Consider the following 17,557-nt stretch of genomic DNA (forward strand, 5'->3'; position numbering starts at 1 on the left):
TTATTGAGCAATTTCTTCATGTTTTTGTCAGGAAAAGAAAAATTAAGCTGATGACACAGACGTCTCAAAGACTCACACAAGATCACGTCTAACACTTGGGTGAGACTAAAGTCAGGCGTATGACTTAAAAAAAAATCCATGCACACCTTCACACCATGTGTTATATGGGACAGTTTAATTTCATTTTTTATGTTCCCAGAACTTAGAAAAATTATGGAAACTTGGTGGCGCTTATTTATAACTAAGTTAGAGCAAAGTATTTATTCTGAGTAGGGCTGGGTAGCATGAGGAAAATCTAAAATCACAATATTTTTTGGCTATATCACGACACACGATGTATATCATGATGTGTTTAAATAACATTCAAATACAAATGTTATTTTGAAGCATATAGTGCCTAAACATGCACTGGTATACTCATTCAAATTGACCACTCCATATTTGTTTTCTACTTTGAATACAAAAAATCAGAATGAATTAAAAAAAAAATTTAACCATCAGCTGCACACAGATGTTTTCACAAATGGCAGTATTGTCACAGTAAATCTCTATCTGTGGTTTTAACAAACAAATAGCAACAATAAAGGACATCAAGCAATAATTCATGAGACAAAATAAAACAAGTGAAATTACAAAGGTGCTCTTTTTTTGATTGTAACATATAAGAATTATAAGACAAAAAAATGTAGTGACCTCAAACCAAGAACAGTCACAGGCGTCACAGCTGGTTTATTTAACGTTTTCTGTGTGGGGAGACGTTGATATGCAGAGTTTAAAACAGTGATAACTTTGCAATGGATGACTTTTCAGCTGGTGGGATAAATTTGCTACCTTTTGCAGCAATAGTTTCAACAGAATACAACACGCATGGCAATTTATACTCGACGGTTACAATAAAACCATTTGAACCATCATACTTGGAAAAACCTGCGATACATCGAGTAAATTCGATATATCGCCAACCCCTTTTTCTGAGACTACTAGATGCAGTTAATAAAGAAATGGAGTTCTGCATTGTGCGAACTTCTAATTCGTATATTTGTTTCAAGCCTTTGTTGGTGGGAGGAGCTTAGAGCAGAGAAAGAAAAGCTGCAGGAGGAAGGCTGTGTATCTATTTTTCTAGATTTCTGCTTCCTGCTGCAAATTTAACCAAAGAAAACTCTTGTTCCTTAATTATTTCTGCAAATGAGGACTCAGTTCCATTCAAACAAAAAGAAATATATTTAATTGTATATTCAATTGAATGTGCATTTTCTTTGCCTAATTAATTGTCTGTGAGAGGAATTTCTTGCTCTTTGCTAATGAGCATGCCGTCTGTTCTGAAGAATAAATCTGATTTAATGTATGCAACGTTTAAAGCAATTCAGTATTGACTTGAAATGTATATTACAAGCTGTAATCAACATGGCTTTCAGTTTATATCGTGTTTTCATTATATGAATCATTAAGTTGTCAATTTACGATGGTATCTGCTGGAATTTAATACCGTAGGCCTCATTGAGTCTTTCCTTGCTACTCGCATTATGAACAGCTATGAACTGGATTCATCCTGACTGACACACACTGCCACAGCTCATCAATGGGGAAGGGTACATTTAGTACAGCACACTAGAAGCAGTGCTACCTGTCATCAAACAAATGCCACAGTGAAGAAAATGTGTCGCCGTGGCATGGCAAACATGTTTCCTGTGTGTGAATCTTTACTCCAGGAGTGGCTGTGCCTCAGTTCATTTCACTGAGTTTTACTTAAACGAGCAGGGACAGTAAGAGGCAGCCACTAAAGGTCAAACAGTCCAGTCTGCATGTTAATTTTCTAATGTCACAGCACCGCAACTCCCAAGACACCGCTCGCACATCTGCACAAATTATCATCAGTGTTGGTAAACATACACTAAGAGAAGCTGATGGATGCGATAATGACCTGAAACTGACCTTTCATTACAGATGAATGAGGCACGTGGTCAATTAAAGCACAGTGCAGTCACATGCTGTTAGTCATGTAGTGTGATGTCTGCAGACTAACGTTAACCTCTTTTACAGCAGTTTTAATTTGTCCGTTTTCAGCAGAGACAACTTTATTGTGACAGTTTTGACAAGCTTCCATTCCTGCAGTGGCCACGATTCTGGGGTGAAATAACTTGGAAAAGAATGCCGGCTTTATGTTTTGCTACTTTATGTTTGAGCCAGCATTCATTACTTTTTTTGCTGAACCGTGCACATGGACCAAAACGCAATAAAGATGAAGATAAAATCAAAAGAGTGAGTTGAATACTGGTAAAACTACAGGACTGAAGGGAAATGTAATGTTGAATCCATGCAATGCTTTTATCAGTCAAAACGAGTGATTACGAATGGATAAAAACATTGTAAACCCAGATTTTATTACTTCACAAATACATAATTGATTCCCTCTTTTTTCCTTTTTTTTCCTTTTTCTTTAGGTAATTGCTTCAAAATTAGATTTTTGAAGGCGTTCTACACGTAGCCATGTACTTAGAAATGCAACCTAATTATGTATTTGTTTTGCAAATGCTGCTGACTGACTGGCTGCATTAATGTGTCCTACACTCTTTGAATGAGAACCTTAAAGAAGAGACAGCTAGCACAGGCAGGTACTGGACCAGAAACAATCGCATTAATAAACAAAACAGCAAGTGGAGACTGTGACATGACCAGAACTTGCATTATCGGTGCCTTTGAAATGGCTGCTTTGAAGATGTTGACCAGGTCTGTGACCATTCACCAACACTCGCAGTGTTCAGAACAACTTTGGCACTTCAAGATGGTGACAAAAACCTGCTACCAGGGCCATCAGTTTGCAATTGAATGTAGTCAAGTTGGCAACTACTTGCAGCTGTTTATAATAATGTAGTAATAAGCTATAATAAATCAGGAAAAGATCTGTGCTGGAAAACCTAAGATGCATGAGAAAATGACCAGAATACAGCCAGCAGAGCTGAGTCCCCTACTGCAAAGAAACACAGAGACGCTTGGCACAGCTGACTTGGATTTATTGAAATTTTCTGGCAATCTCTCTTCCTCTATAAATTGGACTGCAATTATGTGCAGGCGACCTGCACAATCCCTTTGCAATTAAAAGTGGTTACCAGGCTGGGTATCGTCACTGATTCAATTCTGATTCACAAGGTTCCGATTCGATTCAATCGATTCAATTTCGACTCAGACAGTCAAAAATATTATCATTGTGATCATTTATCATTACATATCCATATTTTATATGGATATATAGAAACAAAGCTGACACTCGTGAGACTTCACCATAGGTTTGAGCATCACAGCAGGTGCCTTTGTGTCAAAGTAACTGAAGATAAAAAAACAGAAAACATGAAGATTTTTCTGGCCTGGCTTTCTATGGCAGATAACCGCCTTAAAAATATTCTGCAGTAGAACAAAAACTGAGGAAAACCACGAATCAACATATGAACATTACCTAATGCTGCTGAAGTGAAGCCGAGCAAAGTTACAGAGGTTTGATTAGAGACACAGCTAAGCGTTTTGCAATTTAGCATAATTTTAAAATGAGGCTTTCTTGTCTTTGATGAATTTGGGTTGGAGAGTGACGAAACCTGCAGCTACAGAATCTGTGAGACATCGTCTTTCAGCACCGACAGCATGTACGTGTGCGTGTCGTCGGGTCGCGCTTTGTGTTTATATCTTTTTGCGGCATGCGTTTACCTGCTCTTTAATCATTTGCTGTTTTAGCTGTTTGGCAGTTGATAAAATAGTTTTTTTCTGAGCTTGAAGCTGAGATTCTGGCATTTCTGGCAAAATACTTTTAGATTTCAAAATCGATTCAGGATTTGATGAATCACAATTGCTTTGTTCAAACTAAAATCGAGTCAAATTGGGAAATCGATTTTTTTAAATCCACCCCTATTAGTCGCCCAGAGGTTGAGGACTTTGCATGTGCATACACTGGGCACCCAGTTGGTTATCGTAATTACTTGCAATCACTTGCTAAATGCAAAAATATTCAATTGAATCACGGGGCAGCCACCAATTGCTTCTAGCTGGATGGAGGTTGCTGTCCTATCTTTACTGTAGTGTGACTGAGCAGCTAGTAGGAAACAAGACATAGGTGAACACTATGAAGGCGAGATACATAGTCTAAAAAGCAGGAAAGAATAAAACAGACAGGAAGCCAAGTATATTTCAAAGGGAAATGACTGCAGAACACATGCCAACCCAATTAGCCCGAGCTTTCGTACTACTAAATAATAACAACTGTTCCTCGTTTGAAAATAATCCACCGACGAAGTCACTGGAGAGGTTTTGTTTACTACTACAGTCAAGCCGATATAATGAGACATGAGGTCAGACTCCATTCTCTCTGTTCGCTGACTTTTAAAGCCTCCCTTTTTAATGGTCGGCAGTTAGAGGCTTAGTGGGGAATGGAAATGTGCCAGTGGTGACTCCTGGTTTGCCTTCTTTTAGTATGTTATTTATGCGTCCTTTTCTTCTGCCAGCCTGAGGGAGGCAGGCTTGCTACTCAGTGCCAAGTGAAGAAGGGCCAAGCGTGGTCTGGAATCTAGTTCATTGTGACTCGCTCTCCAAACAGGAAAGCTTTGGGGAGATGAAGCTAAGCATCATCAGCTGCTGTGGGCACCGAGGAGTGGAGACCACTGAAGGATTTGCCCACATCGCCATGGAGACAGTAGTACACGGCAGTGTAGATGAGACAAATCCATCCCTGCTCCCCCCACTTTTTTTATGCTATTTTAAAACCTGGTGCTCAAGTGTTTACCCTCAGGGGTTCGCCATCACCTCAACCGTTACTCACAAACCCAAACAGACATAAAAAACTCAGAAAAGTGTGGTACAGGAACACATAAGAAAATACTCAAATATACCGTAGCATAAACAGACCAACAATTCAGACATGAATTTAAAAACGTCACGCTGTTCCATGAGAGAAGACAGCCAGAGATAAATAAAGTGGCTGTCTCAACTGAATAAGCAAACCATAAGATTTTTTTTTTTAATTCCCTGTCCGAGAATAAACTTAGAGATAGGATCCTGATACAAAAAACAAAAACATGTTGCAATAAGGAAATACTGTAACTGGCTAGATTTCAATTAAAGCCATCAGTTAATGTTAAAGAACAAAGACTGACCTCAACAGAAAAACAACTATACTGGTATTTTTTAAGAGAATTAAAACCAATATAAGATATTATATTAATAAAACCGTGAAAGGTCTTACCACTGTCACTGTTGTCATCTACCAAGATGATCTCCTTCAGCAGGTGTGCCGGTGTGTGATTGACCACACTGTGGACGGAGCGCAGGATCACTGACAGAGCCTCATTCACAAAGATAAAGACTACTGAGATCTGAGGAAGGTCCTCTGGGTACGTCATCTGCTTACACCTGATAAAAGAAATGCAAGAATTATTCACCGATATTAAACCTACGCTGACTTTATTAATTGCATTTTTCCTTCAAAGGATTAATATGACTATATTAGAGAAGACAGAGTATATTCAAGAAGCGGTTGCTTGCTGTAAGGTAGATTGTGAGTTTTATACATGTATGTTAATGTGAGTCTACAGCAAGGAAAGGTTTGCTAAGTTTGAAAATTGTGGAGCCATCTCAGGGGTCGTGTTGTGACCTTCAGGAAGGCTGAAGCTGACACTGAAATGTTGTAGCAGGGACATCACAGGAGTAACTCGTGGTATTAATAATGGCTCTGGTCCTTTTAGGTGTTCAGGTAAGCAAGGACAAAGTCATGAGTTACAACCATATCAAAGGCTAAAATGTTCATATCAGAGATGTTCGTGAGTTGAATGTGTTAACATCGGGCTCATTGTTTGCTTCTGCTGGTTGGATTTAAAAAAGAAGTTTTTCCCTTGAGTGAGTCAAATGCTCTGTAAAAGAGGAATTTTCATAGTGCAAACACTTATATTTCTCTCCGATGCACAACTATTTATCTCAAAGGCAGAGGAATAATAAATATTTTAATTTACAAATGACCCAGTTTTCATCTGCAAAAGAAAAGAAACTAAAGATAACAAAGAGACCACATGGAAAAACACACAGCACAGCCAGCCTACCAGAAACTGTAAGTATGACTTTGGTGACATGGAGGGTAACGTTTGTTGTTATAGTATCCTTTCAGTGCTAATGGTACGGTGAAGACAACATATCCTAGTAGAAGCAGGCAGCCAAAAGTCAAACTGACTGCGTTTTATCTCCGTTGTGCGTAATGGGAGAGTGCGTGCTGAATGTGAAGAAGCCAAATACATGAATAATAAAGACTCAATAATAAAGATTGCTATTCTGTGTTCTTCTCAAATGTAGGACCAAATCAGATTCAAAAACAACATACACAAAACTGAGATACAAATGCTAGAAATACTGAGCGAAACAACGATTAGACAATTTAACAAAGTCTTTGACGTCCGTTTTCAGGGAAAATAAAAGGACCCACTCTGGAGTGGGCACTTCTGAGAGTCCCTGAAAACCTCAATGTTGATTGCTTTGACTTGGAACATGTGCCATTTTGAAAAAAAGGGGGGAAAAGCTAAATATTGGAACTAAGATAAAGAAAAACAGACTGCTGCTCATTCAAACATAATACCATCTGCCACAGAGGTGGAGAAAAAAGAAATAACATAAAATGAATGCAGGGTTGCACCTGTCACAAAATGATTACATCACTGTGTGAGTCAGACCGATCTTATACTGCACAGAAAAAGGCTTACAGGGCCAATCAGGGTGTCTGCTCATGGTTCCTGCAGTAGAAAGGCTGCTGATATGTTCGGTGTCCTCCTCCCTCTCCCATTCAGCCTCCTTTCATCCTTCATAACCGCGGAGCCCTCCCTATCCATTTTCAACTTTCTGCCTCCTCCTCACACAGACTCCACAGCAACCCCTTTTGTACATCTGTGATTAGAGTCCTACATCGTGCCGCTACCGAGACTGACCCAATTATTAAAATGATCTGTGCACTAGCGTCACTTGTTCTAAGTTCACACATTCTGTCACGATGCTGAGACTCTCCTCGGCTAATAATAGTTGTTTTCAAGTCTGGCAAACGTCCCTGTCATTTCCAGAAAATACAGTATTCTCTGAAAGACGCACTGCGAGTTTGCAGTAAGAAATAACAGTGTTAACCGGACAGAAGCACTTAAATGATTCCTATGGCAACTGTGAATACACCCAGTCAGCATCTTGCGATTGCCACCCCCCCACCCCCTCCACACGGCCCCAATTAGGCTCAGAATTCAATGCCTGACAAACACATTTCACTCACATCTGCTTTTATTTCCCCATGTTTCCACGTCCCTAATTCATTATGCAGGGATAATGAGGTGGCTATTATAACTGCTGTGGCTGAATTATTTACAAGAGCAGGAAACACTTGTAGTACTGTTCTGCGTCTGAATATTGATAGAAATGAACTACAGGGTAAACAAAACTATGATTCCCATTTAGCTTCAGCAAATCCTTCTCAGCCTTTAAAGTGTTTTGCTAAATACGAAGACGGAGAGGCGCCAACGCTGCTGACATCATCCTTAGTCGTAAAAACAGTAATGAGAGCGGTGATATTTTCAGTTATCTCTATAGTCATGTAGTCAGACATATTACGACAGGCCACAAATGCTGGGACCTCCCAGATCAGCCGATCTTAGTGCCAGCTCACATTAGCCGATGGCTCAGCTGACGCATCCAATTAGACCTCATCTAGGGTGCACTATTTAAGTTGTTTACCTGTCTTATCTGTAAGCTGGTTACGGCCTGCTCTTCCCACTAGATCCAAATATAACTTACTGAAAAGGAAATAACAATTTTCTATTGGCTCTAGTTGTCCTGACTGACATTTTGTCAGTCAGGACAAAAAAAGTGAAGAAAAAAAAGGTATGTCTGCTGCTCGTCCACTCTTGCTGTGAGCTACCTCTCTGCTGGTGCTCGGCTTTCTAATACCCCTGTGAACCAGAATGTCACTTTGACTCAGCAGCATCCGTGGGGTCAGGCCACAGAGGGATGGCCACATAGCAGATGGAGCCCTGCATGGTGCTATAGTTACATCCTTGTTCCACCCAGTGGAAGACTCCTGGTGCTCACTGCACAGCCACTGAGTGTCTGTGTGTGTGTGTGTGTGTTTGTGTGCGTGTTTGCACGAGAGTGAAGAAATTTCTCACCTTTTAACAATGAGAACTGGCAAAGGAAGAAGTAGCAAATATGTGGGATGGCACAGCAGATGGCATCTTATTTACTTGTGAAGTTATATAGTAAATGCTTTCCATATCTCTCTAAAATAAATAAATAAATAAAAATATAAAAAAGCATTTCTGAAAGGTCGTCTTCTATTTACCTTCATCCACTTTGCATTTTTACTTTGCATATCTGTTGCATGCTCTCCGTATCACATCTTAGCATAGCGAATATAAATTTTGGAAAAAGTTTAACTTTTTAATGCCTCTCAACTTTAAACTGCAAGTTTGAACTGAAGTCTGAGGTCTAAATGCAAAATATCGCATGTGCTATCACTGGACACATAAACTGTTCAGCCACGGCATTAAAAAACAGACGTTTTATGAATGTTAACTATCTTGCTAGAATGTCCAGCTTGGCAAACTCATCATTCATGTGACACCTACCTAACACCCACCTAAACATTTCAGCAGCGACACCATCACCGCGCTTTAGCTCTGTTCCTTGAACACATCAGAAAGCTCAAGGGTTTTGACCCAGCCTCCCCAAACTCCCCAGATCCCAGTCCAATCATGCTTTCACTGGATGCGCTGGAACAAGCCCTATTCACTGTCAATTTCCCAGTGACAGACACAACAGGATACCCCATGAGGTCCCAGTCAATTCCCTCATGTGTCACGGCTGTTTTGGCTGCCTACACAATATCAGCTTCTAATATTCTGGCTGATATGTGTAGAAATAAGAAAGAAATAAGGGACAAACATAGAATAAGACTAGCCTTATGTCAAAAACAGAGATATGCATAAAGATGGGTAACTCACTCCCAAACTGTCACATGTGGATGCTGCTGGGCGTGACATATAAATGGACAGGATACTGTTGAGTGCAATTTGTGCAGGATTATTGTTGGGAAGAAGCATTTCGAAACGACTTTTCCTGAACATAACAGAGTCGTTTTTAGTGATAAAAACTAAACCAAACAACCAGTGAAAACGAAGAAAAAAACCAAAATGAATTGGCCGGCATGATGTTGGATTTCTCTTTTTTAATCTGGGTTTATTTGAGAAGCAACTGTAGTCTTTATGAGATGTTTTTCAATACTGATTTCTTTTTATTCACAGGATTTATAGCCAGCTGAAGCTTCTAGCTGTTCATGTTTGCTTCTCTTGACTTGTAAAGCTTGACGTCACGCTCTGTTGTCAACCACACCCATTTCCACAGCCTACATGTATTTGACAGCAGAGCTCATAAAAGGACAACCAAGCCACAGAGAGTGTTTATGATGAAGCGCTCTGTGTATTTTTATGCTTTAAGCTAGATTCTTGTGTTTTGCGTGCGAGTAAATGCACGAACGTTTTGATTGATAACCCCTCCACTGTATCATTGCAGCCCTTCCGTGTGCATTTGTGCTCAGAAACTCCTTTGTTCCCTCTCGCAGCTTTCTCTATTGCCTCTCTCAGTCTGCCCTGCCAGGTCTATAAATACAAGGACAAATCTGGCAGTGAGTTTGAGGAGGGTTCTTTTGCGCCGCAGCTCTCCTTTGCAGAGACACAATTAAAGCATGACAAATTTGCAAAACAAAGTAATGTATATTTCACCCCTGCCAGTCATATATGCAGTGCAGAGATTGTGTTTAATGAACATTACCAGAGTGATCTTGAAAATGTCACGGGCAGCATGGCTGCTTCTAGTAGAGACGTGGTGCGAGAGTGGATTTCAGTGTCGACATCGTAAAGTGATATTGTAGTTCCATTGCCCTAGTTACTGGATCCAATTTAGGGCATCGCTCAACCTTAAATTTGTACCTGTCTAGAGTAGCGGGGAAGCCTTGTAAAGCCGTAACAGGATGAGCGATCGACTCATCTGTTAGTAATGGGACTGAGCTCACTGGCCAGCTCTCATAATTTGACCCGGAACAAGCTTTGACAGAAACAGAGTGCCAGATTAAGATGTATTCCTATCACACCTCCCCCTTTTCTCCTTCTCCAGCGGCCTGCAGCCCCAGCCACTCCATCTGACTTTTTCCCCGCTGGCCGCTCTTATTTGCTGTGTAATTTCACATTAACCTCCCATAACCCGCGCATTGCAGGCAACACCAAAGCAACTTTCCAATCTGCGAACACTCCTCCCTGAAAGATAATAGTTTGCTTTGTCATTTTTCTGCCCCCCACCAACGCTCCACTCACGCCGACCCCCACCCGCCATCCGGGCGATAAACTGTAACACTGGAAAGAGCATCAATTTGCAGCAGGAGCTTCTGCACCGCGGAGACCTTATGATCCCATTCTGCAGTATCAGACGCTTAGGAGATGAGGTAAGCCTGTTTCTTCAGCCTCCCTTGCTGGTTATCACCCTCCCACAGGCGGGCAAACGCAAGATGTGGGGTCCTCAGGGAAGAAGGGCACGCATTACGCTTCGATACGGTTTTAGTTTTAACGGCTATTTTGACAAAACAGAAATCAAATCAGCAAAGTGACAGTAAAGATAGAGGTGAGATTCGGAGTAATTGAATAAAAATCCTCACGTATAACAGGAGGGTATATATATATATATATATATATATATATATATATATATATATATATGTATGTTTGTTTGTTTGTTTTCTGGGCATCAGTAATCTCTCTAGCTTGTCTGCCTTTATCGCTTTGTTCTCCACAGCCCAATGAGCTGTTATACTTAAGCCTCCCAAGGACAGCGAATGGCAGGTACAAAGTCACATAAAATAGAGCCTACTTAAGTCCTTTGGTATTTCAGTTAAGAATGTCACTTGCAGAAAGAAGGGCAGAGAGAAGAAATACAGACTAGCAGGTGGCGAGCGGGGATTACAGGTTTTTGTGAGAGACACAAACGCTGCTGTATTATTATGAATTGGTTTTGCTGTCGACAGGCGGGTTTAAAAAGAGAAGGCTTGGAAATGTGTCGATTCTTTTGGTTATGGTGATGGACTTTGCTTCCCTGTAGTCATCAAAGTCCTCTCTGCTCAATGGCTTCTGCTCAATTAAAAGCCCATTAGACAGGAGGTGCCTGGTTCCTGCATTTAACCTCACTTCGGTACTGCGGCAGTCACCTTTTGCCGGCAGAATATAATTACTGAATCTGAATTAGAAATCAGAAATATGTAACTCTCTTGCACACCGTACAAGGCTGGTGCAGCCACCTAAAGCAGGAAGCCAGTGGTCCTTTCTTTAATAGGTTTTTATACCTGAACCTTCCAATAAATTTCTGTGAGCTTTCCTGATGCAGCAATCACTAAACTCTCTGAAACAGACAAACTTACAAACTTTGTCAATCTGACAAACAGATCTGTTCAACTTCCTAGGCTTAATCAACACCTCTCATTTGCTGTATAAGAATTGTGTTTTGTTAGTGAGCAAGTTTAATCGAGAAGAACGAGTGAAACAAAATATTCCACCAAGTGGACCTGGGAGGGAAAAAGACCAGAAGCAAGCAGTTCCTTCAGCAATATTATGTTGGGGGAGAAAATGTGTCAGCAAAGCTGCACTGCACACACTACAGTACAAGCTGTGGTCCAATGTGGATTTAATTTTACATTTTAATTTAATAATTTCTCAGTGTAAAAATGTATAACTTTCCATAACAATAGATAATTTGAAAGGGGATTTGAGAATCACAGAGATAATAGATCAGACAATGGGTGTAGTAGAGGTTGGAACTAGAAAGGCCTCGAGGAAGCGGTCTTTATGTTTATCTCTTTCAGTAAACTGCAGATCATCATCATAATGTCAATCAATATAACTGTCTCTCAATAAGATACACAGACTACAAGTTAACTAAGATGAAGACCTTCATGCATTTATAAATTTTGTTCATGATCAAGTTTGAGAAAACTGGTGATTGAAGCAATACGTCTTCACAAGTGGAACAGAGCCAGTGGGTGCTGAGAGTGTCTCCCTTTAAAAAAACAACAACCTAACAGGTCATTTATTCAATCAAGTTATCACAGCACATAATTATATTCATTGAGACAGTTCACAAAAGCAACCATTATAAGCAGAGATGGGTTACTGTAATTTGATTACTTTTTGTCAGGTAACGAGTGAAGTAAGGGATTACTATTGCAAAAACGGTAATTAGATTACCGTTACTTTCCCGTAGGAACGCTGCGTTACTGCGTTACTAAAACCGTGATTTTTTTGCGAGAATGTCTCATGACAATGACATAAGCGAGTGCGACGTTCGTGACAACAGCTGTGTGCAGATCAACAATGGATCACATATCGATTGTGGGAGAGAGTATGAGCGTGCAGCGTTTAAAGCGTGGAAGTACTGACCTTACTTTGAGTTTGATTCCATAAAAAGTGACAAAAACATTAGTGTCCGCTGTGCGTGGGAAGAAAACTTCTTTTTAAAGTGGAAAAAAAACCCCTAAACTTCCAAGCAAGCACCGAGTAGCTACGACGTAATGGGAAACTCACAGAGAAACTCGCGGATTCTTCCACTGACCGCTGCCGCACACCTGCACCAGGGTAAACCTCCGCCTACCCCACTCCTGCTTTACAGGTGAAAATAGAGCAACAGGACCGCTGAGTCTTTCATGTGATTTATTTTCTGCTGTGTTTTACTTGCATCTATTTGAAAGACTGAGTGTAAACACAAAAAAAATTATGTGCTGGAATGTGCAGAAAATAGGTTTAAATATTAAACAAATTTCTTCCAGTCAGAGAATGTTGCATATAATTAAATTTTTGCTTAATGCATAAAGTTAAAAGGTTAAAACTAATAAAACAAGTTTTAAAAAGAGACTTTTCCATTTGATTACATTTCGTATGATGGATTATGTAGAAAAAGTAGAATTGGGCTGAAAGATCTATCGCTTTATCACCTACTCAGGTTGTAAATCGTGTTTTTAAAAAGTAACTAAGTAACTACTTTTGAAAATAGATAATCAGTAAAATAACAGGATTACTTTTTGGGGGGAAGTAATCGGTAATTAGTTACTGATTACTTTTTTCAAGTAACTTGACCAACACTGATTATAAGTATGGTCAGCGAAAAGAAGGTGAAGTGGTTACACAACCACAGAGTCCATGTAGGGAGCATACAAAGATGAGGTTACAATGTGTTGTACTTTAAGACAGGAGACCCTTGAAACGTATTTATTGCATCTATAAAAGTGAAAATCTTGTATTTTTTACTCTATTTTAATCAACCTAATGTATATTGTTTTTGAATCTGTAACCAAACAGAAATGAAACAGATACATGAATATTATTCCCATACAGTATTTCCTAACATTTGATCTATATAGTCTACCACTGGTATGATTCAAGGCATGCTTCTATTGGTTGTGACAGGTGACTGACACACTGTATGGCTAACCATATGTCATGTTACTAATACAGTCAAAAGAAGTGATATGTGTGTCAGTGTTTAGACAGTTTTGCTGAAAATGTAATTTCTGTCACAAAAAGACCCAAAGCACGCCAAACTTTACTGCTTCATAGGTTCTGTCCTCTGATCCTAAAACAAGCTCAGGAGCTGCAAATGCAGTAAAAAAAAAAGATTCAGCATTATTCATTATCATAATTATTGCATCATTAAACTGCAACTCAACCTTCAACAACGAGTAACAATTACCAGGTAGAAACATGAGGCAAAAAGTCTTTTATCATAATATTAACACGTGATAGTTGCGAGATGTTAATGATTTTAATTTAATTTAATAAACTGTAATCACACGCTGCAGAGAAACAATAAGTACCTACTACTTTCTGATTTGTGGGTTGATGTATACAATGTTCTCCAGGTCACTGCTTATATAAGTTCATTAGATTTAGTGTACATTACAGCAACTGAAGTCTTAGTCATACATCCAGCTCTAGATTAGCTTTGGTGTCACATCACTTTAAAAGGGGGACTAGAACAAGGTCCCTGCTCTAAAGCAGCAGCTGTGTAGTCCGAGGCAGAAATCTCCTCAAAGGCTTTGTACGAGCCTTAAAAAAGCTGAAAACTTCTGGACAAAAACACTAGAAAGACAACGTGTGAAGGCAGCAAAGAAATCCACAATCACTAGTGCCACAACAATGCTGGCTGTTGCAGTGTTGTGTTGATTGCACACGCAATATTTTATCCCTCCAAACAATTCTTTCACATGCTCAGAGCACCGCTTTGATGTTTCTATTGTTCTCCAAAGTGCGACTTCAGTGACATAAACAGAAAAGGAAAAAAAAACTGCATTCACTTTCCACTGCATTGATTTTCATGCAGTTTCTAAAATAAAAAAAAAATGACAAAAGCTGTATCTAGTTTGACATTGTGTATTTATTTTTGGAGTCTGAGAATGTCTTTGTGTATGTGGGTATATGAGGGTGAAGAATTGTGAAAATACATGCATTTATATAAGGACACATAAACACAGGTAGAGAAAGAGGAAAGCGGAGGAAGACAAGCTGTCAGAATCTGGTCCATGATGGAAGTAGCACAAAATCCAAACACCAATAAGCATCTGAATAGGGGGTCATATGATTGTTGGGTTGTTCTCTGTATCTATGAAGCGCCTTGAGGTGACTTTTGTTGTGATTTCGCACTATATAAATAAAATTGAATTGAATTGAATACTAACACTAATAAAGGCAGCATCATTTGAAACTGGAAACCAAACCATCCACACACACACACACACTTTTTTTTTTATCTTTCAGCCTCCAACAACCAGCCAACCCTTTTAATTAAAAAAAACAAAACCTTTCGTAAAACCTCTCTATTCCAGAGGCTGTCCTAGCTAACGTTATTAATTAAAAAGCTCTTTTTAACCCAATCTCCTCCTTCCCACTCCTCTCTTGTCTAATTTTTCTGGGTGTGAAAAAGAACTTAAAACAAAGCAGCATGGATGAAATCATTAGCTATCCACACTAAAATCCTCTCTGGGCTGTCAAATTTCCTCTCTGTGTTTCCGCCTGTCACCATTGTTCTTTGACATTGTCTGATATCAACACCACTGACAGCCCCGATTATCCCCCAAAACCCAAGCCATCTCCTCCACCTCCTATTGTTTCACAACTATAATTCACTTTCTAAATATAAACTATAACTTCAAAAAAGGAAAATTAAGGCTCTTTGTTGGGTGTCAGCTGGGTTTCCTTTGCAAAGAAAATAAAATCTACATTTTAACATTAAAACAGCTCAAATGTTGCTTTCATCTTATTGCACTTCCTGTCATATTAGGCATGTCTAGCAATGTGCTTTCATGTCACTTCCCATAAATACAGTAGAAATGTACTTTTTTGCAAAATTATATTATATATTATTAGGAAACAAAAGTAGCTGGATTATGAGGCTCCTCATTTAAATTCGGGGCAAGTTTACTACATGCCATGTGCTAATAGGACATTCAGTGCAGTCAGTGCAAAATTAATGATATAAACCACAGGAATTTCTCCCGCTGGTTGCCATTAAATTTACAAGAATGACATTCGCAGTTTTCTATTTAATATGAAAACTGGCATGAGACAGTTTCTGGCCTACATGACACCTCCTCAACTCGCCTACAGCAGGTACTAAGTACAGAGGGTCCAGTGTCTTGTGGAAGAAGTCCTAAAAATACATAATAGTACACTTTGATGGAACATGCTGCGTCTCACCTTAAGCTTATACGTGCATGCTGGCAGTGGAATTGGCTTTTTATCTTGACGTGATTAGCTAGTTTCTTTCCAAAACCTCCTTCAATTCCTAATATTAAGCAATCACTGAGAAACTACTGAAAGTTAAAAATGGTCCAAATTCTTTTGACTCCAGTGAAATGATCAATGTGCCATTTTTCCAGGTGTAACAACAAAACATAATGTCCAGGCATACACTAAAAAGACGATTTGGTAGCTTGAGTTCGTTAGATGTTACGTCAGCTAGCTAATTGACATCAAAGATTATATAACGTCAGAAAACCAAAAAAAAAAGAAAAATGTACAGCACTGCTACATCTATCAATCTAAAAAAATATCAGCTAAAACTATATAACAGCGCGCTATAGAGGCTTAGTTAAGTTCGGCTAGTTCATATATAATGATCTGTTACCTCATTGCTAGCTTCCACAGACTCTATGCATCCATCCATTTTCTTCTGCTTCAGAGGTGCTCGAGAGGTGTGGTACACCCTGGACAGTTTGCCAGTCTATTGCATGACTATATATAAAATCTGTGTAATCTACAGAGCTATTATATGGCTAATATACATTTACAGTTAAATTGCTCTCAAAAGCAAACATGCTAAAGGTTGCTGCACCTGGGTCCCTGAACAGCACAGACCAATACCAGTTTATGGCAGGAAAAAAAGACACAAAACAGGAAAAACATCAGCTAAGGTGAAGATCCAGGGGGTCAGTATTTAATATGTGGAAATGCTACAACTTAGCCTAAGACTGCTTCTTTCTGAGGTGTTTAAATTTTTGATGTTCGGGACAGAGTGAGCCTGGAGGCTGTAGTGTACACTGTGAGCTTTTAAACCCTTAGCTTAAAGACATGCTACACAGAAATACTGCTGACACAAAGCTGTCTATTCAAAAACATCTAAAACAGTGGAGGCCTGCACCCAGAAGCTGAGTCAACTCATATGGCCGCTATTCGTTTTACTGCTGCATGCATGAAAAAGAAAATATGTAAAAGTAAGAACACATCCACATGTGACTTTCTGACTTGAAGAAAGTATTACAAAGACATGACTGTTCCCTGCACTTTTGACCTCACCTGAACCTGCAAGAAGCTCTTGCAAAATCCACTAATCCTCAGGCTCAGGCTATATTTGTACAGTTTATCAATTCTAACACTAGTTGCATGGTGGTCTGTTTCAACTTTGCACAGTAAATGTCGCAGAGGATAAGCAAAACATAAATAAATAAATAAAAGAAGTGGACGAGGATAAATGCACAGTGCACTCAATGGTAATGTAAGTTCTGCCTTACATTTCATGCAGTAAAAAAAATAAAGCCAACCAAACCTAAAACAAGTCTTTTTTTGAAGGCTACAGAGCCAGCCACAGGGGGAAAGAAACAGGTGTAGAGCTGTAGCTGGAAGAAGAATGTACATGACATAAAATGAGCAGAAACACAGGCAGACATACTTCTTAGGCCTGTAGTCTGGGATGCTCCTGTCCAGGGAGATACGATCACTGAGCTGAGCATTGTAGCCATACTCCTCGTACTTCCTCTCGGCATCGCGGCTATCTTCTCCCAGAGTGGCAGCAGCTCCCCCCTGGCCGAGGCCTCCGGGCCCTTCTACCAGCCCCATGGGCTTTGCTAAACCTGCCAAGAAAATAACACATGCGACAGACAATTATACAGATGTAGCCATGAATTCCAACACAGAGCAGACATAGAGAGGTGAGAAGAGGGGGCAGGTGATTGACATTGCCTAGCAGTGTGAAG

The 17,557-nt window shown here is 39.6% G+C and overlaps 1 protein-coding gene across 1 annotated transcript in view; it reads right to left on the minus strand.

Annotated features, from left to right (window-relative positions):
* galnt9 (polypeptide N-acetylgalactosaminyltransferase 9) overlaps window positions 1-17,557 on the minus strand; it is a 95,783-nt gene that overhangs the window by 64,498 nt on the left and 13,728 nt on the right. The window contains 2 exon segments of the mRNA XM_040028474.1: window positions 5,225-5,391; window positions 17,254-17,434. Coding sequence (XP_039884408.1) covers window positions 5,225-5,391; window positions 17,254-17,434 — 348 coding nt within the window.

This window comes from Simochromis diagramma, unplaced genomic scaffold (assembly GCF_900408965.1).
Source record: "Simochromis diagramma unplaced genomic scaffold, fSimDia1.1 OVJJ01000781.1, whole genome shotgun sequence".
NCBI classification, from domain to species: Eukaryota; Metazoa; Chordata; class Actinopteri; order Cichliformes; family Cichlidae; genus Simochromis; species Simochromis diagramma.